We start from the raw sequence: 24,543 nt of genomic DNA on the forward strand, positions 1-24,543 counted from the left end.
TTCTTTAATTTTATATTGTAATTGTACTAAAGATAGAACAAATAATTAAAATATTAACGGGAAAATATTTACTTGTGTTCATTTGTCAGGGTATCTTTTTCCTACCCACTACCCACATTTTTAATGGGCCCATTAGCAATCCCTATATAGCTAAATATCATTCAAAATTTATTTAATTGATTAAAAAAGATTGTTCACCCAAAATTGCAAATTTGGTCATCATTTACTTACCCTCAATTATTCCAAGCCTGTATGAATTTATTTCTTCTGCTGATCACAATAGAAGGTATTTTGAAGAATGTGGTTGACTAAATAGTTGATGGTCCCCATGGTATTTTTAATCCATGCTATGGAAGTCAATGGGGACCACCAACTGTTTAGTTACCCAGATTCTTCAAAATATTTTCTTTTGTGTTTAGCAGAAAAAAGAAATTCATACAGGTTTTGAACTTGAGGGTCAGTTAAAGGGTTAGTCAGCAGCACCACACATATGCGTCGTGGTACTGTCATAAACACGTGGCAAAGACTGACACGGAAGAGAAGAAATTGTTGAAAAGAGTCATTATTTTAGTTTTCTTTGCACACAAAAAGCATTCTTGTAGCTTCATAAAATTAAGGTTGAAGGACTGATGTCACATGGTCTATTTTAAAGATGCCCTTACTACCTTTCTGGGCCTTGACCGTGGCAGTTCCCTTGCTGCCTACGCAGGGTCAGAAAGCTCTCGGATTTCATCAAAAATATCTTAATTTTTGTTCTGAAGATGAACGAAGGTCTTACAGATTTGGAACGACATGAGGGTGAGTAATTAATGACATAATTTTCATTTTTGGGTGAACTATCCCTTTAAGAAAACTGCATGTATACAGACCTGGATTGCCCGTCCAAACTCAATCAGCATCATTTCAAAGACCTTTGGCCCATCCAGAAGGAGGGTTCCACCCTGAGTGTAGTGTGTGCAGATCTCTTGTCCTAGACGAGGAGGAGGTGGGGGGGTGTTCTCTATTATAGAAAAAGAAAGCAAAGGGAGATTTAGATCCATATGAACATGATTAAATGACACGGCAAAGCACTGAAATCTGAATAAAAAAAAAAAAACCCAATGCTGATCATTGTGATAAAGACTAGAATATAATAAGGTCTGTATGATCTCCAATGAAAAGAGAACTGTGATTGGACACTCACGTTGAGCGTTCACCTCAGCAGCCAGCAGGCATAGGCTCAACACTGCCACCAGATGGCCAAATTGTGCCATTGCAGATGTTTTGCAAGAACAAGACTGAGACTTGGATGAGGAGAGACTGCAAAAGAAAATCGAGGAAAATAAAGAAATTTAGACAAGAGAGAATTGATAATATTGTCACTATATGTGGATTGTAAATATCCCACAAAATTTGAATTTTGTGGTTTTTAGTCCATGTGTGTCAGTTTCTGTTAATCAGAGAGAACATTTTTGTAAACATTATTTAATGTTTGTCAAAGTTCATACATTAATTTAAGATATTAATTCAATATGTTTAACACATTTTTATTTAGTTTATCATATTTTTGTTTAATTCTGCTAATCATGGCACTAAAAATAATGTGTTCATCTTTTCTTTCCTTAAGTATAAGAATCGTTTCAGAACTATATTTATTGTGGGAAGAATTAAATTAAAAAAAACTGAAATTTTTTTTTTTATCAGGTTTATACATTTAACAAAGCTTATAGAAAAAAAATGCATAAACTAACAGTAAATGTTCTCCAGGTAATAGTAATTTGCTGTCTTCAGCTTTATATTTTTTTTACACCCTATAAATGGGTCCTTAATATGCATGAAAATATACAGCTATTTTTATATTTGAGAAAATAACATTTTAAGAAATTTTATATGATCGTGAAATGAACTTTATCTCCATTATTTCCTCTTCCTCTTTAAGTCCTGCTATACTTGAGTCTTTAGTTACAACTTACAGTCATACACAGGACCAAACCTCAAGTCAGTTTTATTTTAAAACATTAAACCTAGTTCTAGAGTTTACAGAAAAAACATTGCAAGATAAATCTGTTTTTGGGAACAATAAGCTGGTTTTACACCCTTATTTTGTCAGTGAATATACTCAGTGACTCATTCAGTTATCTTTCCATCAATGTAATACAATCATTTTGCAAAGAATGCAGATGTGTAAGTCTTTTTAAATGCTCACTGAAGTGTATTGCTTGAGCTGTCGATCCGGTTGTGCAAGCTTTTGTTAAACTTAAAATACCAGCCACAGTGACAGAGCTCATGTGGGTTTTCACATGCTGCAACACTAACTTGTCACTTTCTGGTAAATACTGGCAAAGTGAAAGATTTAAAAGGATAGTTCACCCCAAAAATCTAATTTCTCTTAATCGCTTCGAACCCATGTGAATGTCTTTCTTCAGTGAAACAAAAATTTGACATTTGGCAATGTGAAAAAAATCCAATGAAAGTGAATGGTGACTGAAAGTGTCTTCTTCCTAACATCTAAAACCACATGAGGGTGAGTAAATTATGACACAATTTTGATTTTAGGGTTGAATGTATACTTTTAAAGTCTTTCATCTATCAATATGTAAATATTCTTCATTTACTAGAAACCAGCATTGAGTCCTACACTAGTCTGGGATGACAGTGTAGCCATTTGAATTATATTTTTAAAACAATGCAGGTGACAAATTATTAGAAAGTGCCACTTTATGATACCTGATATGTTGTGATTCTGTATCTGAAAACTGACCTTAATGGATTAATACAATTATGATATGGTGCAGTTGTATTTTATTAATCTCTTAATTCAGCATGCAAATCTAAAATCACAACATATCAATATATACAGAGCTGATCAAAAATCATATTGAAAATTAAATTAATAAAATAAGCAATAATAGCAATAATGTTTATAGCCTGCTGTGAACACTGGAGCAGAACTTTAAAAACACAAGGAAAACAGAAAATAAGAACAGCAAACATAGTATAAGAGAAAGAAAAACAATAGTTTGCAGAGAAAACTAGATGAGTGCAGGTGCTTCTTACCTGTATCAAGTCTGAAGAGAAACTGCCTACTGCTCTGAACGAGGAGAGGAGAACTACTAGAAATGTGATGTACATATCACCACCCATTTCCACATATGATACCGAGAAAAGAGTCAGAGTGGGAGGGGAGATAAAAGGTTTGTTGATATGTTCTTCCTTGTTCCTGATGAACATCGTGAAAATAATGCAGCATTCGTCCATAAATCAGCATATTATTCAAAACTGCATGTTCTCAGACTGAGGCGCACAGTCTCACAAAGTACAGCTTCCCAATCATGACTATAACAATGATAGACATGCCAGATCAATAAAAGGTGTATGAGCACAGTGCATTAAAATAGACACTGAAATGGGTGAGTCGGCCTCTAGGATGAAGAAAAACCGGACTGACAAATAGCATTTTTTTTTAAAGCATTATTTTCCTTTCATTTTGATCACTTGACAATATGTGCTGGGACTTTCTGATCAAATATTCACATCATATGAAAAGAACCTGCTAGTAAAGTATAACCATAATGATGTGCTTGTGTTACAATAAGTGGTTGTAGCACAAATTTTTGCCTCATATGTAGATGCACAGTTCCTTGTTTTGTGTTGTAACACCGAGGATCACAATGATGGTGTAGAAAAACTATTTGTTTGTCCATTTTGTTCAGTCATTTAGTCTTTACTTGATGTGAAGTGCATCGAAGTGCTTAACAAAGACTACATGAAACCAGTTAAAGGCAGGGTATGTGATTTTTCAAAAACACTTTAGAAAACTGATTCGGGCCGAATAGCAAAACAAACTTGTAGCCAATCAGCAATAAGGGGCGTGTCTACTCGTGATGTGGAGGAGAGAGTTTTCAGTGCATGGGACGGACATTAGCCGAGCCGAGCGACAGAAAGATAGAGATGGCGGATAAAAAAACAAAAGAGGAAAACGTCTGCGGAAAGATAAGGCAAGAAGTAGGACCCGTGTAAAATATTGGATCAGCTTTCCAGTGCTGGAGAGAACTCAAGGAGCGGAGGCCTGCGATCAATATAGGGGCAAGACCCTTTTGGGGTAGGGGCGTGTTTGTTTTGGTGATTTCAAATATCAACATTGGCTACCAGAAATCGCTTACTCTGCCTTTAAGCTGCGTATTTAGTTTATTTAGTAGAGAAAGAGAGAGAAAAGATTTTCCATTCACGTATACTTCAATGATGACCTCTTAACCTCTAGATTGTTTACTAGGGTTACGCTTTCCCATCAAAATGTACATGTGCCTGTTTCATCCAATGATTCTGATGACATGTCCGATGAATAGGATGCACTCACGATGATTCAAATATCCGTCTTTATGAGCGCTGGAACTAGTGATGGAGAGAGAAAGGAGATATTTTAATGGTGGCTCTTTATTCATGATTAACTTTATATTTGACATTACTTGTTTAGTTAACTGCTGTTTGACAAGACTAACAAACCTGGGTATCCCACCCAAACTCCAGTGTGATCACGTCAAAGGCCTCTGACTTGTTCAGACCGCTGGATGTGCCCTGCATGTACATGGAGCAGATGTCATCATCACGAGAGAGCAAAACATAGAGAGCAAAAGATAGTTTTCAAAAGATAAAAGACAGTAATATCCAACGGCAAAGCTCTGAGACTGGCATAAAATGCTGTTAATTGCTAACAAAAGTAAATGAGAGCAGTGATTAAATCACTTTCTGGGGTACTATCCAAAGTGGTGGAAGACGGTAACTTGAGGAGAAGAATTGTTGAATAAATTATGTTATTGTTTTCTTTGCGCACAAAAAGTATTCTCGCTGCTTTGTAAACTTACGGTTGAACCACTGATGTCCTTGCTACGTATCAGTCTTGATCGTGGTAGCATCCTTGCTGTCTATGGAGGGTCAGAGAGCTCTCAGATTTCATCAAAAATATCTTAATTTGTGTTCCGAAGATGAACAAAGGTCTTACGGGTTTAGAACGACATGAGGGTGAGTAATTAATGACAGAATTTTCATTTTTGGGTGAACTAATCCTTTAAGGCCGGTTCACGCAGATGTTTTTGTGTAGAGCAGTGAAATTGGGAAAATAACAATGTCTCAAGACATTATTTTTTTTTTTTACCTTAACTTATTTTAGCTTTAGCGCTTAGAACACTGTGTCATATGTGAGTGCAACAGTCAAACATGTCCACCTAGCATGTGTTTACATAGAAAAAATGCAATGGAAAAGCAGCACAGTGGAATGCAAAAATGTGTTCTGTGTAAACGCGTCCTTATTCAGGATAAATATAGGCAAAAATAATACAAGTGAGAAACGTTGATGCTTTATTTCACTTCTGCCATTAGTGTCTTTTACAAACATTTTGCCAATTTTCAAAGGACCAGCATGTTTAAGAAATGCTACATAATATCCTCAACATCAATATAAATTCACACAACGAGACCTGGATCTGCAACAATGCATCCAAATAGCAGAAAACATGGCCAAACCCAGCGCTTTCAGCAACTGTCTTTATTGCAATAACATATCGCACACTGACTCACTCACACACACACACAATAAATACAACTGACATTCAGTATACAATTCAAAAATTTCCCTTTAACAACACACTCTACTGACTGACAGTTGCACGGTCATAAGCAGCATCCATTTCTGAAATTAAACTTTGCCCGCTAAATTGTTGTCACCATACCCATTCTGCAAAAAGAAAAAAGACATGGCCATAGCAGTCATGATTATGAAAAAAAAAGTATGAGGTGTGTCAGAGACTGTTTTGTTTTGGAGATTATTATTTAGGACATTCAAGTGGGAGAGTCAGTTGTGTAACACTAGAGCAGGCACCTGTAGAGATCTCACAAAAGCAGGTTCTTTTCGTTACATGGTTGTTCTTTTAGTTTCGCTTGCTGAAGGCATCCATCAGCCCTGTTTTGGCCCAAACAAACCAAACAGACAAGGTCTCTATGCACAGGACGTGTACTGACACCAAAACAACATGTCCAACCAAAGTTTTCGCATCTTGGTTGAGCCTCAAAGTAGCAAGACAATTCAAAGACATTGGGAACTACTTAGAAACATGAAACTGATAAACAAGACAGCCATAAACGGTCTCAAATGGATTTGAATTGCAATGTGATCACATTTCAAGGCATTGTTACATTCCTGTAAAGAGCACATACTGTACATTGTTAATGAACAAATCAAGATGTTTACTAACTATTAGCACACCCTTATTAGGCGGTTCGCATGCTAACAATGCTGGAAAACGAGTTTGTAAATAGCGAGGAATCATTTGCTTTCATAAGAATGTTCAAAATGAAGGTGTTATGAGTGAACCTGAATCATACCTGATTTCATTTTTTTGATTTTGTGGCCATAAAAACTAACGATTCCTCGTTATTTAATATTGACCTACATGTTGTTAGCATCCATAACCACTTTTTAATGTCTATCCTTTGAAATTAAATGAATCTTAATATAAAATATCATCAGTCATTGCATTATTAGCTACGAAATAAGCAGGTAAACAAAGTCGATAGAAAACGATAAAAGAAGATTTGCTTAAAGGTGCTGATTTGACTAGTTTCAAAGCGATCAGACGGTTTAGTGACCGGCGTCGGTGGCACGTGTTTGGATGGTCACTCTTCTCGGTGGGTTCTGTTCTGTACTGCAATTGGCTATTTGCTCTTGCAGCTGCAGAGCACCTCCACCAATGAAACAGAACGCTGGGCAAACAGGGGCGGAGCAATCAACAGTCCCCTCCCACAGCACTCGCAAAGAGTGTGCATCGTAAAAAGTGAGCCGCCCCTTCTCGAAGTCCAGACACAGTCCAAGGCGAGGTGGTAAGGGGGCAGTGAGGGGACCGGTAGAAGTGTTAGACGCCCCACACTTAGGTAGTAAGATCTTGCCCATGCCCATTGTGAGGAAACAGAATGGAGGAGGACTGTCCTGGGCGTCCTCTGCGCCGCTGTCATGACCACTGTCTGGATCGTACCTATGGAGAGAAATGGAAGGAAAAAAATAAAATCATCAATAATATAGCCTATGTAAGTCACCCTGAGTTAGTCAGCTCTTAAACTCCTAAAAGTTTCTCCTCACCGTGGACTCGCCATGTCTTGTGGAAGATGGAACCACTCCTGTAGTTTTGCTTCAATACCCACTCCCACCTACACATAGAGAAAACAACTCGTTTTTAGATTTTTCAGGTTAAAATATATTTTATTATATTAAAATATATTAATATACCAAAATGCAATTCATAAATATAACTTGAATATGTGACCCTGGACCACAAAACCAGTCTTAAGTAGCATGGGTACATTTGTAGCAATAGCCAAAAATACATTGTATGGGCCAAAATTATAGATTTATCTTTTACGCCAAAAATCATTAGGATATTTTGTTCCATGAAGATATTTTGTAAATAATATTGTCCTATCCTAACAAACCATACATCAATAGAAAGTTTATTTATTCAGCTTTCAGATGATGTATAAATCTCTTAAGACTTTGTGGTCCAGGGTCACATATACTTCTGTGAACTTGGGTTTTTATTTTTTAATAAAATTCATTTTGTTTTCATTTTATTTTTTGTGGAATAAATAAATGCAAAAGTGTCAGTATGATACAACGAATAAAAAAAAATCTTCATTAAAAATTAAATCCTTGAAAATAAAACTTAATTCAGTAATTTGGCATACTTTTTTCATATTACTTCACAGAAAAAAAAATGAAATATTTAAAACGTACTGTATATCATCAATTTTTGCAACAAATCAGCTGTACACTACAGCTCACACGTTCAGGGTGGGGTTGGTAAAAAAAAAATTTTTTTTTTTTTGGAAGAAGTCTCTTATACTTACCAAGGCTGCATTTATTTGATCAAAAATACTGTAAAAACAGTAACGCTGTGAAATATCGCAACAATTTAAAATGTGTAATATACAATTTAAAATTGATAATAAATGAATAAAATGAAAACAAACTTTTCAACTTAATATATCTTAAATGTAATTTATTTCTGTGATGCAATGCTGAATTCTCAGCAGCCATTACTCCAGTCTTCAGTGTCACATGATCCTTCAGAAATCATTCTAATATGCTGATTTTGTGATCAAGAAACATTTTCAATACTGTTGAAAACAGTTGAGCTGCTTAATATTTTGTGTAAACTGTGCTACATTTCTTTTAGGATCCTTTGGTGAGCAGAAAGTTCAAATGAACAGCATTTATTTGAAACAGTCATCTTTTGTAACATTATAAATGGCTTGACTGTCACTTCTGATCAATTGAATGTACTAATTTCTATGTTGACCTTAACCAGGTAGGATCCAGGCTCCACTGAGCATGCCCAGTAGTGTCGTCCCTGTGTGATGGAAACATCGGCCACAAGGAGGTCAGAGGTGAGGTGACATGAGGTGAGGGCCCGATCTGCAGCCTGCAACAGAGTCATTCCAGGAACACTCCGGGCATATGTCTGCCCTTTTCCCAGCGCCACCCGCTCCGCATGTAGGCCCCAGCGGGAATCCAGGCAGAACGACAACACTGAGATTGAGGTATGCAGGAGAAATGGAGTGGAGGAGAGGTTTGGAAAGGCCAGGTCATTAGGAGCAGAACACAAACAAAAAGAGGATGAGGGAGTGAACATATAAATAGGAGACATAAAGAGGGTGGTATGTATGGATAAGCGAAAAAGGGAAGAAATGGGATTGAAAATTTGGAGAAAAGAGGGAAACAGAGGAGAGCAGGAAGATTGTACATATTCAAGGACTTTAGGATTCAGAGGAGATCAAGCTGCTGATATATTCCAGTTAAACAGGAATACAAGTCAAAGAAACAGCAGAGATAACAGGAGCAAAGGAAGGTGGAGAATAACAGGAAACATAAGGAGAAATAATACAGAGAGAAGAGCAAAAACAGAGACATGTCAAAGAGTTGTGGATATGCATGGAGAAATATACTACTGATAAGCAACAGAATTAATTGTATGAGAGAAAATGAAAGAGAATGTAATATACATCTAATAGCACAAGAAGATCAGGTTCAGTTTGACAGAATTGTGGGATGGATGGATGGATTGGATGGAAGGACGGACGGATGGATGAACAAGCAAACGAATGAACAAACGAACAAACAGAAGAATGAATGAATCAGTGAATGGATGGATAGATAGAAGATAGATTAATGGATCAATGAATCAATGAAACGGATAGACAATGAACCTATATGGATGGATGAACAAGTGAGTGAACAAACAAACAAACGAACAAACAGACAAATAAATGCATGGTTGGATGGATAAATGAAGGATGAAAGGATGAACTGATATAAACAAATGAATCATTCAATAAATAAATGAATAATTGATACAGATGGATAGATGCCACATGAATAAACAAAAATGAACAAAAAACAGATGAATGAATCAATAAATCAATGAATGAATACATTGATGGATGGATAAATGGAGAATGGATGGATAATGAATGAATATCAATAAATGAATGCATGAGAGCAAAACATCAATGAATCATCAAATGGATGGATAGACAAGAAAACAGAAAAACAAGTGGATGATAGACAATGTAAATTGCAAGTCGAAGAAGTAAAATGAGTGGGAAAGATGCAAAATAAAACAAAACATTCAATAATGCAATAAATTGGGGAGCTGGAGAAAAAGAAATGTGTCTCTGATATTTTGAAGTGGTTCAGACTGAAGTATGTTTGTATATTTGTGCATCTTACCTGGTGCAGGAGGTGTGTGTAGATACACCTCCTCACTGTACTCTCCAAACCCTGCTTTATTACAGCCTCGAACTCTCAGGACATACACACTGTCCATCTCTAGCTTGTCAATCACTGCACTGGTCCCACCCACATCATCCAGACGCTGCCATGAACAGTGTGTGCCATTACTTCCTGAGCTTCCTTCAGACAAGACTCTGCCCCATAATGCTCCAGCTCCGCCCACTTTCCTCTGATACTCCACTGAGTAGTGCCAGGCGGGGGCGGAGTCCTGTGGGAGGCGCCAGCACAAATACAGCTGGTCATAGGCCAAGGTCTTTTGAGTGTCAATCACAGGAGCCAATGGGGCTGCAGAAGGAACATAAGGGGTGGGATTAAATGCTAATTCAAATGCATGTGCATTTAATTATTATATTTGACACAGAAAAGCACGTTTTTATGAAAACCTTGTATAAAGTCCATGCTGCTGAGCGCTTTGAGTTCTCTGGAGACGTCCATCTGAAAGTGTCGGAATGAGGGATCAGCAAATAGAGAGAAATGCTGTAGATTTTCTATTGCTTTTACCAGTCTGAGGAGAAAAAAAGAGATAAAAATCAAGCTTTCTGTATACCAAGTGATCATGTGTAACATAATATTCCCACATTTATGTTGTGTACTTTGAAAATGTTTCTATGGAAACACACAATAGGCTATTGTGGGATTCGTATTTCATAAATGGCCAGATTTGCACAATCACAGCAACCCACACCCACAAGCATACACTCTAACCTGTTGTGCGTGACTCTGGCGGCCTGCACGAAGCACGACTGGTCAGTTTCCTTAAGCAACTCTTGAGTGTATGTGAGCAGCGCTGCATTTTCCAAAAGACTCTGTTTTTCGGAAAGCTGTGCGTTCAGAGTCCCTGCCCGCTGTGCACGGGCCCCCTCCAGAAACATGGCCAAGGCCCCCTGACGCTCCGCCAGCACACCGCGCAATTCACTCACACATTGATTCAGCTGCTCTTTAGCCACTGCGCTGTTCACCTGAACACAGAGGTACAGAGAATTAACAGGACAGCAGAGCAGAATAGCAAAGCTTGACTGAGAATTTCTTTAAATATTTTTTACTACATATGGGAGGAGACCTCTCATCATGTATTTTTTAAATGTCATAAATATTTTAATAATTTAAAATGTAAACATTTTTATTATTTAAATTTATCTAATTCATATTTTACAATTACAATAATACATATTAAATAAAAAATATTATTATCAATAATTTAATTGTATTGTATTGTATTGTATTGTATTGTATTGTCATCTCGACCATCACATTTGGTCGTCATTATTTTTCACAAATAAATATTTCAATTATTTCAAGTGAAAACACCACTGAAAAAAACAAAATACAAAAAAATAACCACCCATCATTCCAGGTAAGTCATATAGAGAGTGACCTATTATCCACCTTTAGATTTTATTTCCATTTATTAAAGAAGTATTGTGTCTTTTTAAATGTCAAAAAATATTTTAAATCAAAATTTTCAATTTACTTTAATCTATTCAATTTATATTTTATAATTCATATATTTTATATTTAAAATATTTACATGAAATTATAATATATCTTAAATTTAAATATTATCAATAATAATAACAACAATAATAACAGATGTTTTAATTACATTTTGTATATATTTTCTTAATTTTAACAATGAACCTTGGCCATGCCATGACATTTGTCCACAAACACACACACGCACACACATACACATATATATAAATTATTAGAACACTAGTATTTTCACCAGCTAAAAAAATGGTTTAAAGTCAGTTATTTCTATCTTTTGCTGTAGTGTGTCAGTAGGAAATATCAGTTTACATTTCCAAACATTTATTTTGCCATTAATTGTAATAATCCAGTGAGATTTTTGCTCCCCACAGAGATCTGATCTGATCATCATCATCCAGTCTGTCTGGAATGACGTGAAGAAACAGAACAAACTGAGACAGACTCAATCCAGAAGAACTGTGACAACGTCTCCAAGACGCTTCAAGAAACCTACCTGCAAAGCTACAGTACTGTTAGGCACTTGCGTAAAAATGCTGTAAAATGAGGATGCTGTCAAAAATAATGTCATAAGACTGGATGATGATGATCAGATCAGATCTCTGAGTGCAGCACTGGCTGTTGTCAGACAAAAATCTCACTGGATTATTACAATTAATGGCAAAATGAATGTTTGGAAATGTAAGCCGACACACTACAGCAAAAAATTGAAATAACTGACTTTAAACAATGTTTTAGCTGCACTGTAAAAAATGACCGTGAATTTAACGGTAAAAGACTGTAAAAATGCTACAGTAAAAACCTGTTAAATGGTTAACGGTAAATTCCCCTACTATATACGGTGAAAAACTGTATTGGACATTACATGTATTGGACATTAATTTTACGGTAGTATACCGTATTTGGAAGTGAAAAAGACCGTATAATTTACAGTGAATAACTGTAAATTGACATTCCCAGAATTCCCTGCGTTACATTTCAAATTTGATGTTTTTTTTTTTTAAATAACTATGTTTCTTTTTAGTTTTTTCTTATCAGTTTTGTATATTAGGGTTGTGTGTTATACGTAATGTTGTTAATGAATGTTTATTGCATTATTTCAGTTTCATGTGTGTTACCATGATGGTGTTTGGTGTTTGTGTGAATGACACTGTGCACCTTCTATATATGTTATTATTTAAAAGCTGCTTGTGATAGGCTTTGGTTCATCGTGTGACTTTCTCATCACCACCTGCATTTGGTGGTTATCAGTGTATTACAAAGGTACAAAACAGATTTTAGTACTTCAATAGGTTGGTATATAATAAAATTTCATCAGTTAATGAAATTACGGTATTTAACTGTAAATTTAAGTTAAAACCGTAAAACCTAAAACGTTGCTACCGTATTTTTTACGGTAAAATTCCGGCAATCACAGCTGCCGGTTTTCTACCGTAAATTTTACGGATTTTTTTTACAGTGTGGTGAAAATACTAGTGTTCTAATAATTTTGGCCACCACTGTGTGTGCATATATATATTTCAACATCATATTTCACGAGTTCCATTATTCTTTTATTTTGACTGCTAAAAGTTTATAACACCTGGAAAAATCACTCCCCGCGCCACACTACTTTCATACGCTGAAATGAAGAGGTGTCTCACAAACACTAAAAGTATAATTAAAACACCAGTGCTGTGTACCTCAGTCTGAGCGATGCCGCTTTCTACTTGGGTGATCTGTGCCTGTACAGACTCCTGATTGGCCAAGATGTAGTTCATCTCCTTGGTGATCTTCTCCTGTGATTTCACAACATGGAGAATGATGAGTTACGTTAAGCACCAACAACACCGTAGAGCTTCTGCTAGAGCTCCCTGGTCATTGAGAGGAAATCCTCTCCTCTCTGCCCTTGATCATTCAGAGCTGCGCAGGGCTAGAGCTTAGAAAGATTAGCCCAAATAACCATTTTATACAGGAAAGAAGGACATGTTGGGCATATTTATAATGTTTACAGTCTAAAGACTATAAAGCACATAAGGATTAATGTCCGGAATGGATACCTTTAGAGTTTGGTAAGCCAGCGCAATAGGCATGATTTTGTGTCCACTGTGGGCTCGACGGAGTTTACAAAGTGGGCATAACAAACGCTGACATGACCTGCAGTAAAACGGCAACCTCTCCTGCTCATGCTCCACACACACTAATACCTGCATGTGAGTGAGAGAGAGAGAAAGGAAGAGAAGGAAGAGAAATGGGCAAGAAATAAGACAGAGAGAGAGGAAATGAGTTTAAGAGGAACTTTTCAGACTATAACAGTTGATCAAAAATCATCTGTGTTGATTACTGTGGAAAAGGGCAATATTTGAATATTATTTGCATGGGATTAAGTTCAAAATAGATAAAAGAGTCCATTGTCATATGGCCAAAAATAAAAATAAAAATAATGCAAAATACTGTTTTGCACGTATACAGAACACATTAAAAAATGTGGGTCAGTAAGATTTTTTTTTATTATTGTTTTTGAAAGAAGGCTTTTATGCTCACTAAGGCTGCACTTATGTTTTAAATATACAGTAATATAAAAAAACTGTTTTCTATTCCAGTATATTTTAAAATATAATTTATTCCTGTGATGGCAAAGCTGAATTTTACTGCAGTCTTCAGTATCACATGATCCTTCAGAAATCATACTAACATGCTGATCTGGTGCTCAAGAAACATCTCTTGCTGAAAACAACTGTGCAGCGTAATATTTTAAGCAGTGACACAAATGTAGCATCTTTGCAGGAATCTTTGATAAATAGAAAGTTCAAAAGAACCGCATTTATTTGAAATACAAATCTTTTGCAACATTATAAATGTCTATTCTCTCACTTTTCGTCAATTTAATGCATCACTGCTGATTTCTTTTCAAAAATTCCTTTGAATGGTAATGTATATTGCTGGTCAAGTTCTTCAAAACACTGGCAGGTGTGAAAAAAGTGGAACCTAAATGTCAACACAGGAATTTATGGTTTGACTCAAAGACACTCTCTCTTTATGTGTGTGGTACATTAGTGTTGGTCATCTCTCAGAATGGTCCTGTGTGCTTTTACCTTGGGTCTGAAGCTGTGTGTGGGCAGGATGTGTTCGTGTTGGGCTCGCGGTGTGCCCCAGGGGTGGTACAGCTTGAAGCACTCGTTACAGAAGTTGGACCTGCAGTCAGCGCAGCCTTTGGTGGCCTCCAGAGCCTGAGGAGGTTTGCAGAACTGACACATGACTGCCATGCTGCCGAGACTCACTGTGTGTCTGTACCTGCACACGTGAACAAAGAAAGACATCAGTCATCTACTGTGCATTCGAAATGAACAACATCAGGCTCATCTGAAAAGTAAACATGTATGGCTTGGGTTACATGTGTGCATGCTTGTTTAATTTTATTATATATTTGTATGTGCACATACATTCTAGCATGTGTGTGTGTGGGTGGTGTATTGTACATATAGATGCATCTCAGCTCTCCAAAGCATTCAGATCCCCAGTTTTCTCACAAATGTTCAACCCTCAAGTGTTCACCCTTGATGTGAGAGGAGAAACTGATATATTACCTACCTTTAGATTTGATTTACTTTATTATAGATGTTAAAAGGAACATCATGTCCTTATTTAAATAGTTTAACAATCTAACATACATATTTTAAATGTCTTTTTAATGTTTTGTTTTTACATTCCATAACACATCTTGTGCGAACAGACACGATCAGTCATGTACGAAGCTCCACACATGACAAAATAGATCTTGTTGCTATGATTTAAGAATAAGTTCACAGGACTTTTTTTTTTTTTTTTTTTTTTTTTTTTTTGTGGTCTGAAAAAAAAAGAAGGGCATACGGCATTAGAACGACATGAAGGTGAGAAAATGATGACTTAAATTTAAGTCATCATAAGCAATGGTGGTCGTTGATCAGACACAAATATTTATTTTTATATTTTAAAACAAATATGCGATTTTAATGAAATCGTGGCCACGCTATACTAATTCATTCTTTTAATGTATTTCAATTTTAATGTAGCTCAATAGTGGCCACAATTTAACAACAACAACAACAACAACAACAATAATAATAATTGGTCACATCACATTGACATCACAATGTTAAAATGACAAACCTGATGTGTTGCAACTAAATGCATCATATTTTAAAAGATGCTGATGCAATTTACATAGAATAATGTCAAAATGTCAGTCTGTTTTTCACATAAAACAAAATACTTTGAATAAATTGCATAACTGGTTTTATGTTACTTTTATGGAGGTTTTTTATTATTATTATTTTGGAACTCAGTTCACTCTGGTTAATATATTCTTCAAACATTTCTCCTTTTGTGTTCCATGGAGGAAGGAAAGTTCTGCAGGTTTTGAATCACATTTTCATTTTTGAGTTAAATATTTATTCTCTTGCTTTTGAAAGCTATAACTGAACGTACACAGCATTACTGTGGTTTTGAAAGCTTAAGGCTAATTGCTTGTGACCATTTTACTCAAGTACAGAATGGGAGTCATGTGTGCTCTTTACTGGAAGGAAGAAACTAAATATGTTTCTGTCTCCTCCTTTTCTCCACTTCATTTTGCTATGCCAGTAGTGATTTCATTGGTCCACGTACTCTGTGAGTTATCAATCTCTTTGGTGATGTGCCTATGAATAGATGCAAGTTCAGAACATCTCAAGTGTTCAAAACCAGTAGAACAACATTTCTGCATTGTACAGCACAGATACTGGAATTAATTTTTAATTTAGCAGGAATTCTGAGGAAGTGTGTTTGCGTGTGAGAGAGAGAGAAAGAGAGAGACCTCTCCACTATGCGCTCCAGCGTGAGGTTTCTCAGACAGTCTGCAAGCCCTCTCTCTCCCAGCTCCACATCTTTTCCGCAGGTGGGACAGGGGAACAGCATGATCACAGGTGGGGTGTCTTTACGCCTCCGTCCTGGATGTGTCCCACACACTGCACACAAGGGAGGGAGAGAGAGATACAGTTCGAAAAAGTTGTTTCCAACATTAAAGCTTCTTTAAGCCCCAATAAATCTAAGTCAGGAAGAAGAAAGGAAAAGCTAATCAATGCAGAAAGAGAACAGAATCCAGAGGCCCACTGTGGGCTGACGCATTCAGAATCAGCCCATAACGACGGCTGCTATATTTAAACACACACGCACCTGCAAAGTGTTGTACAGATGCAATACATCTGAATGATGCAGTATCATTATAAACATTTGCACAGAGCTAAAACTATGCTGTTATGCCAACATTTTAAATGCTATTTAAATGTTTAAAAAATACATTGTTTAATTAAATAAAATAATTGTTATATACATATTATAATTATAACAAATAAATAATTAAATTGACATGCTATCATGTTTTATTATTTTATTTGTTACAATTATTTTAGTAAATAAAAAGCAATATAATTACTCAAACTGTTTTAGAAATCATATTTAATCGAAACTATGCAGTTGTCAACATTTAAATGTCATTTAAATGTTTTTTAAAATATGTAAAGTTGAATTAAATAACAAATTAATTTTAGAAAAATATTGTATTTATAAAAAATAAATAATTAATGAATTACATTTTAAAATATATTAAAATAGAATATATATTCACAATATTACAACGCTTACTGTATTTTGGATCAAATAAATGCACCCTTGGTGAGCAAAACATTAACAAATCTTATCGACCCAAACATTTTAATGGCATAGTGCACAGTTTAGTGTTCACTATAAAAATACTTGAGTTACCAATTGATTGACAAATCAGAATCAGTCGTCCCAAAATGCCATTTAATAAAATGTCAGCACACTTAATTTTGATCTCGGTGTCTGTTAATGAACACACAAACCTGTTCTGATCACCCGGTCTAGACGGTCTGTTTTGGGTGGAGGCCGGCGTGTCTGTCGGGGAGAGCGTGTGATGGGGCTTGAGGTGGGAGTGTTGGGCTCTGGGGGGAGTTCGGGTGGAGGGTATCCTCTCTGAACCAAGACTTCTGCTGCACACAGCACACACACGCTGTGCATACAAGGCAACACTATCGGCTGCTTCACCATCTCCTCACACACTGGACAGTGCAGCTCTCGCTCTATGCTCTTCATATTGGACTAGACAGAGAAAGAGACAGAGTTAAATAAACAATTAGCAGAAGAAAACATGCAATCAAACATTATGTTGATATTTATAGACACAGATCAAAGCCATATATCCTGACAACAAATAGTTAACTCTTGATGTTATATGTGTAATGTCATGGTTTTATTTATTTTTGAAGCACTGTAGATTTTAAAGATGTTATATTTGGAGTTTAATTTTTTATTCCATTTTAATGATTGAAATTGATTATGGATTGTGCTATGGACTGAGTTCTTGTAAGGTCAACAATATGGAAATAGGTTAGTCATGACTCATAAAGGTCAGAACATTTGCATATCAAGAGAAAGATGTGCATATCAAACATCAACACACACAAACAGCCATACTGTTTATTAAAACCGCAGTCAATACTTCCTTTTTTCTTATTCTTTTTAACAAATTAGTCTAGTTTCACAGTATTGGAGTCACAATGGAAATCCTTGTATGCAACATTCAAATCATAAGTGACATACAATATGACTGATATTTGCAGCAGCTCCATTTTATTCATAAATGAAAGAGTTACGAGTTGTTTTTGATTGAGAAATCTGTTCAAATATAGTCATCTTTGATCTTTCCAAGAGGAGTGCGCAAATGCAACTCAAACATTTCAAATGCCAGAAAGTAAAAGTGTCACTCCTCAAACTGGAAAAACTTGATAGTGGCTTCTAAAGATCAAGGTTACAGAAATCTTGATTATTTACATTCCAACCACCTGAGCTTCATATTTGGTATTAACTTAGAGTCATTCTTAGTGAAGTAAACATTTTAATTAGTTTTCCAATTTGATCATACCCATAAAACAACCATAGGCTAATATAATTATACACCAGTGGAATCTAAATGAAAGAAATTATAATAGAGTTCAACAGTTCTTGAAGTAGATTCATTTTCTTTACAGGGGAACTGATTTTGAATGATAAATGACAAACCTTTAAAGGCAGACCTACTGTGAGCTCCGAGTTTGTTCATTGATGGTTTGTGCTTTTGTTGAAGCTGTCAGTCCACGTAATTTCAACTTATTCTTTAAATAATCATGTTTAACATTGGAATTTATGGTGAAAAACTGCATTATGATTGTTCTTAATTCAATTACGTCGGTTCTTCACTAGTACACAGTCTTGTGCCTTTGTTTTGTTCGGTTTTCCGATATTTTTTGCTTCAATTCAAATGCAAAGAAAATGCTGACACACTCATCCTTGCAGACAGATGCGCAGCTAGTTTAGCTGGTTAGCAAGAATATCTTGAAACCAGCCTGGGAGACAGTGTTCAGCTTCTGGTCATTATTTTGCCCACAGCTGACAGCATATAGCCTACATTTAATTTTGTCAATAAGCCATTCAAATAATTACATTCGCCTATCCGTCTTTTTTCCACGTGCCCTTCACGCAGTCGTTTCCCACAGAGGCTCTCGAGGCCTCAGCGCTCTTGCATCCCGTCTCTATGGCAACATGCATCCTGTCGATCGACACTGATAAGGCCTTTTACCTTTTCTTGGATTTAAAAAGCCTTCTCTGTTTTTCCTTCAAGTCATTAAAAAATTGATATGTTGTATCAACGTCTGATATGCGTCAATACGATTCTGAGGTAGACTAATACGCCGGTATTCAATCTTGAACTAACGGTGAAATAAACACTCGTACTATTCTGTTATATATTAGGCCTACGCGATTGAAAGCAAATGCATCATATAATACCAGAGGAAAATCAGCCGTGGCCTACATGCGTGTCAGTAAGAAGGAAAGGATGAAAAATGCAGCTACTCGGTTTCTGCTTACAGGTGTTTTCCCCTACATTCCGAGGAAATTATATGCATGCTCTCAATAAAGAATGGTGTGTTTATTTATTTTAACGCTATCTTACATTTGGCTATGAAAAACACAAAAATGTCCCATTTCTTAGAAAGATGGCGTGCGTTCGTGTGTTAAATAACAGCCACATGCAAATCACGGATAATGTGCAAATATGTGGTTTTGACGATGCAAATGTAGCTACTTACGCTGATGCGCACGAGAGCGTCCATTATGGATGTAAAGGTTTGCAACTCCGCATCTGCCATTGCTGGAACTATGCCGGTGGTTAAATTAATTTCAAATGAAATAACGCTATTAGCGAGCGCCCTTTTCTATTTATAGAATCATTAAAAACTACTAACAGCTTATTAAGATCAGGACACCGCGAAATAAACCGAAATGGTGGTACCTGCGACTGAAATTGACGGCTATTTATAGTTATAAGACGAACCTTTAAGTTATGATATTATGTGTGTATAATAGGCTATATATCTGAGAAGTCCAATTTAACGCAGTCCATGTTGATTTAGGGGTTTTCCAACAGTGCTTGCTGTGGTCTGTTCAGACGGATGTTGAGCCATCCATGTAGTCGATGGATGTTGTGAGATGTTCGGGGGGAGATCACTAAAGAGCATGCGCAGGTGGGATGCTGAGCGCACGCACAGTCAAGGGTGGAACAATAAAATAGGCTATAATAATATAATATAAAATATAATATAATATAATATCGTTCATTTTTAAAACGTGTGTATTTTGCCGCTTTGATATTATAGTTGTTAAAAATATACATGTACACACTGTTTGTTTGTTTGTACGTGTTTCAAGACAATTATCTTCTAAAGGCTAAAAACACACGAAAAATCCATTCCAGGGACTACTCGCTTCTGTCCACTAGATGGCGCTGTAGGGTTGTGGAGGCGAGTTCGCTCTTGGCACCGTTTTTAGCGTCGCGTGCGTCAGCGTCATATTGCTCTGCTGGCCCTGGGACTGAAAAGAGAGGAGTTAAATCTGTCTCTTTACCTTACAGCTGTCAAATATGGGTGAGTGTAGCTTTTATATGAATTATTCGGGATAAATCATGTTCTGTCTAATGGCACTGTTCTGTCGGCTAGTTTGCGCGCATGAATATGAAATAGCACTGCTGAAAGTTTTTAGCCATTTATTGCAAAATAGTTGCCTGCTGCAGATCGTCATTTAAATCACTTTGAAAACATTAGCAATGTGGTTGTTTCGTCCCTTTGTGTTTGAGAATTTAAAAAACACAAAACATTGTATAATCTGAATGACATTTAGCCCACTGCTAACGTTATACCATGCTAAAACATTCCATACGTTTTCAATCGTCATCGGCACAGTATTTGTAGAAAAGGCGAAAGAACAAGAATAATAACATATACTAGTGAATGCTTACTATTTATATAAGCAAATAACCACTAAAAGCAAACAAAAGTTGAAAATTGTAGCTGTTACAGTGTTTGTTTCCACACGGAACGTTTTGAAGGGCGTACACTGACGTGTCAAAAATTCTTGCAGATTTGCCTGCTTTGTAATCGATCCATAATACGATTTTCCCCTTGACGTTTGTTTGCCTTCGTTTTTGTATATTAATGTTTCTTTTCTGTAGAACAAAAGATGATCAGAGGTTTTTTTTTGTTTTTTTTATCGCTCTCTGCTCTCGTTCCCGATTAGAATTCTTCCGTGATGAACACTTCCGTCGCGGAACCAAATGTCAACATTAGCCGTCAAAAACAATACGCTTATTTTTTCAGAATTCTTTCTTAGTAGAATTAATTAAAATACATTCCAGAGAAGTTTAAACTTAATCTCAGTGCAAATTTAACCTTTTTTTTAATCTTTCTTTTAAATAAATAATATGAATGAAAAATAATAGTAACGTGACTGGTAATAATATTCTTTGATTTCTAGACTGGTCTTTCTCTCTGTTTCTTTAGCGGTGAACACAAGCACGTCCCTGGTGTTGTCCAGTCTGCTGTCAGTGCTGGTGTTTGCAGGAATGCAGATGTTCAGTAGGCAGCTGGGCTCTTCAGAGTGGCTGACCATCCTGGGGGGCTTCCTGGGATCTGTGCTGTTTGTCTGCTCTCTTACTGTATCCTTCTGCTGCTTTGTCATGCATACAGCCCTAGTTTGTGTAACCTCAACATTATTTAAGTGTTGCGCATCTGTTTTCTGTTAGTTCTTAACCCCCAATTACAGGCTTTCAGTAACCTGGAGAACCTTGTTTTTGGCAAAGGCTTCCAAGCCAAAATCTTCCCAGAGAGTAAGTGCGAGAAAGAATATGCACAAGACCGTTCATAAATGTTCTGTTGTACTGATATTGTCTGGTGTATCATCTTCCTAGCCTGCAGAAGGTTCAGATGAATACACTATACCAGGGTTCCTCAAATCTTGCCCTGGAGGGCCAATGCGCTGCAGAGTTTAGCTCCAACCCTGATCAAACTCACCTACCTGTGATTTTCTAATGATCCTGAAGACACTGATTAGCTTGTTCAGGTGTGTTTGATTAGGGTTAGAGCTAAACTCTGCAGGAAAGTGGATCTCGTGGGCCAGATTTGAGGATCCCTGCACTATACACTACCATTCAATAGTTTGGGCTCAAGATTTTTTTTTTTGAAAGAACTTAATACGTTTATTAAGCAAGTATGCATTAAATTAATCAAAAGTGACAGTAAAAACATTTATGATGTTGCAAAAGATTTCAATAAAAAAACAACTTCAAAGAATCCTGAAAAAAATGCATCACATTTTACACAAAAATATTAGCCAGCACAAATGTTTTCAACATTAATAATAAGAATTGTTTCTTGAGCACCAAATCCGCTTATTAAAATGATTCCTGAAGGATCATGTGACACTGAAGACTGAAGTAACGGCCGCTGAAAATGAAAACGGGAATAAATTATATTTTAAAATATATTCAAACAGCAAAACTGTTATTTTAACTGTAATAACTCTAATATTTCACAATACTACTGTTTTTGTGATCAAATAAATGCAATCCTGAAAAGCATAAGATACTTATAAAATCTCACCAACCCCAAACTTTTGAACAGTGGCGTTTTAATAATGAACAAATTATACAAATTTGTTATACAACTTAATTCAGATTCTGACTGATTTTATTAAGAATTAATATCTGTACTTGTCTGAAAAAGATTTCATCTCTCCTTAGTTGTCTTGTGCCTGTGCCTCTCTCTGTTTGCATCTGGTTTGGTGCATCGCGTGTGTGTGACAACATGGTAAGTCGGACGATATTACTTATGCTTATAGTAACTGATTACCATAGAAAAAACTTGAGTCATCCCACAGGAAACCCACTTCACCTTTATTAACTTCATGTCTAATTGGCCACTGTTTGTTTTGCTCTTTCTTTCTCTGTCCTCTCTCGTATAGCCTGATCTTCTCTGTCTTTGCACTGTACTACATCAACAAAGTGTCAGCCGCTCTTTACCAGGCTGCACCTGCTCCAACTCCCGCCAAACCCACCAGCAAAGCCAAAAGGAAGAACTGAAGTTCTTACCTCATCCTGTATTATCACAGTCACCCATTCAGCTTCCAGATCGCAGTGTGCTGAAACTACATAATCTGATGTGTTTGCCAACAGCAGACCTTTTTTGTCCATTCCATTCACACTGAAAGATAACTAAACACATTTGGTCATACCAGTCATATGTGGGGTTTTTTTTGGTTCTGTTTACAATATATTTTGTTTAAGGGGTTTGTTATTAAAAGTTAATGAAAGAATGCATGTGTCATTTTGCTTATTTTCCTAGATGACTAAAGGTGCAGTCACATTTATCGTTACTCAGCAAAATGTCACAGACAATATCCAGTCAGAAATAGGAATCTGTAAAATCGGGAGACTTGTACGGATGTGTAAAAGCTTCCCATGCAGACATGGAGCTAACTTTTGTGACCGCACCTTAACCCGCAAAGTGTTTTCATCGCTCTGGGTTCTCCACCCATTGTGTATGCTAAACTGTGTTGGCTAACTGCCTAAGGCCTCACAATGCATCCTGGGGCTCTCAGCTGACTCAGTCCCCGGTACTGACCCTACAAAAAAAAATTCCAATCATCGTCAACTTTCTATTTAATCTACTCGGTCCTTAAAAGGACAAACTGCAGATAAGAATCAAATTAGCATGGAATTTAAAAAATATGGGCCTCTACCAGTTGAAGCTCACCCAAATATTTGTTCAATGTGTTTCAATTAAAACCAGATAGTTGTGAAACTGCTGTGATCGGCTGAAATCGTTCTGCAGGCTGTATGAACACAAGCACTGAATTTTCAGAAGGACAAAACTCATGGAAGTCTATTTTACATCAGAGTTTCTGTAGGTTTTCAACAGGTCTTAGAAAGTGCTAATTCGTCCTTAGACAAATTAAGGCTTAAAAAGGTCTTAAATCAGGGCAGAAAGTCTTAAATGAAATTCAGTCATGCCATTAAATGTTGAATGCACTTTTCCAATACAAATATCTAAACACCCTTAAATCAAGATACAGTTACTTAAGATGCAAACTGAACATATGAATTCTTGTTTTCTGAAAAAATGAACAAAATTAAGTGAGTTTATGCTTAAAACATAAATATCTGTCTATGGATTATGAAAACTTCTTGTATTAAACATTAAACATTTCTCATAAAACAAGACTTCTTATCTTGTCATTTTGCTTCTCAAGTAAATTTATCTTGATTTAAGAATCTTAAGACATTTGCACTGGAACAGAAGATGAAAATACTGATGATTATTTCCGTATTCTAGTGTTTGGGAGCAGAGCTAGTTATTTTTTGCACGAAAAAATGTATTAAAAACTAATGGAGATATATTGGAAGTTGTATTTACAGACTCTGAAGTGATGCTTATACAAGACATTTACAGACCATTGACATATTGTGCTCTATTCAATTTATTATATTTTCTTTACTTGGTCTTAAAAAGTCAAGTCAAGTCACCTTTATTTATATAGCGCTTTTAACAATACAGATTGTGTCAAAGCAACTGAACAGCATTAATTAGGAAAATAGTGTGTCAATAATGCAAAATGACAATAGTAAACACTAATTTTCCAGTTAAAGACAGTTCATCATTGAATTCAGTGATGTCATCATCAGTTCAGTTTAAATAGTATCTTTGCAATCAAGTCAACAATAACGCTGGAAATGAAGTGTCCCCAACTAAACAAGCCAGAGGCGACAGCGGCAAGGAACCAAAACTCCATCGATGACAGAATGGAGAAAAAACCTTGGGAAAAACCAGTCTCAGTCGGGGTGCCAGTTCTCCTCT

At 36.2% G+C, this 24,543-nt stretch overlaps 2 protein-coding genes across 3 annotated transcripts; one reads left to right on the forward strand and one right to left on the reverse strand.

Annotated features, from left to right (window-relative positions):
• Positions 1–6,427: 6,427 nt before the first annotated feature.
• LOC107714687 (tripartite motif-containing protein 46-like) lies at positions 6,428–19,855 on the reverse strand. 2 transcript variants are annotated; one of them, XM_016520625.1, is made up of 12 exons: positions 19,447–19,855; positions 17,164–17,419; positions 16,116–16,266; positions 14,380–14,578; positions 13,345–13,491; positions 12,988–13,083; positions 10,523–10,776; positions 10,201–10,322; positions 9,755–10,102; positions 8,325–8,554; positions 7,109–7,176; positions 6,428–7,004 (listed from the first exon to the last, which is right to left on the reverse strand). In XM_016520625.1, the coding sequence occupies exons 1-12, from the start codon at positions 19,504–19,506 to the stop codon at positions 6,614–6,616; spliced, it is 2,322 nt and encodes a 773-aa protein (XP_016376111.1). In that variant the 5' UTR covers positions 19,507–19,855; the 3' UTR covers positions 6,428–6,613. The 2 variants fall into 2 exon arrangements, with proteins under 2 accessions (XP_016376111.1, XP_016376112.1); XM_016520626.1 differs by lacking the exon at positions 19,447–19,855 and adding an exon at positions 18,380–18,404.
• Positions 19,856–20,187: 332 nt separating this feature from the next.
• krtcap2 (keratinocyte associated protein 2) lies at positions 20,188–22,960 on the forward strand. The gene is made up of 5 exons (XM_016520678.1): positions 20,188–20,280; positions 21,193–21,347; positions 21,455–21,518; positions 22,431–22,497; positions 22,652–22,960. The coding sequence occupies exons 1-5, from the start codon at positions 20,277–20,279 to the stop codon at positions 22,767–22,769; spliced, it is 408 nt and encodes a 135-aa protein (XP_016376164.1). The 5' UTR covers positions 20,188–20,276; the 3' UTR covers positions 22,770–22,960.
• The last annotated feature ends 1,583 nt before the right edge of the window (positions 22,961–24,543 follow it).

Source organism: Sinocyclocheilus rhinocerous, unplaced genomic scaffold (genome assembly GCF_001515625.1).
Source record: "Sinocyclocheilus rhinocerous isolate Xijiao unplaced genomic scaffold, SAMN03320098_v1.1 scaffold2194, whole genome shotgun sequence".
Taxonomy (NCBI): Eukaryota; Metazoa; Chordata; class Actinopteri; order Cypriniformes; family Cyprinidae; genus Sinocyclocheilus; species Sinocyclocheilus rhinocerous.

Excerpts from the sequence above, each read along its gene's own strand:
- krtcap2 (XM_016520678.1), top strand. Across the intron at positions 21,519-22,430 it reads AGCCAAAATCTTCCCAGAGA|TTGTCTTGTGCCTGTGCCTC; the intron begins GTAAGTGCGAGA and ends ATCTCTCCTTAG. Across the intron at positions 22,498-22,651 it reads CGCGTGTGTGTGACAACATG|CCTGATCTTCTCTGTCTTTG; the intron begins GTAAGTCGGACG and ends TCTCTCGTATAG.
- LOC107714687 (XM_016520625.1), bottom strand. The coding sequence starts at position 19,506 with ATGGCAGATGCGGAGTTGCAAACCTTTACATCCATAATGGACGCTCTC. Across the intron at positions 14,579-16,115 it reads CTGGAGCGCATAGTGGAGAG|GTACAGACACACAGTGAGTC; the intron begins GTCTCTCTCTTT and ends TCACGTGTGCAG. Across the intron at positions 10,323-10,522 it reads GCCAGAGTCACGCACAACAG|ACTGGTAAAAGCAATAGAAA; the intron begins GTTAGAGTGTAT and ends TTTTCTCCTCAG.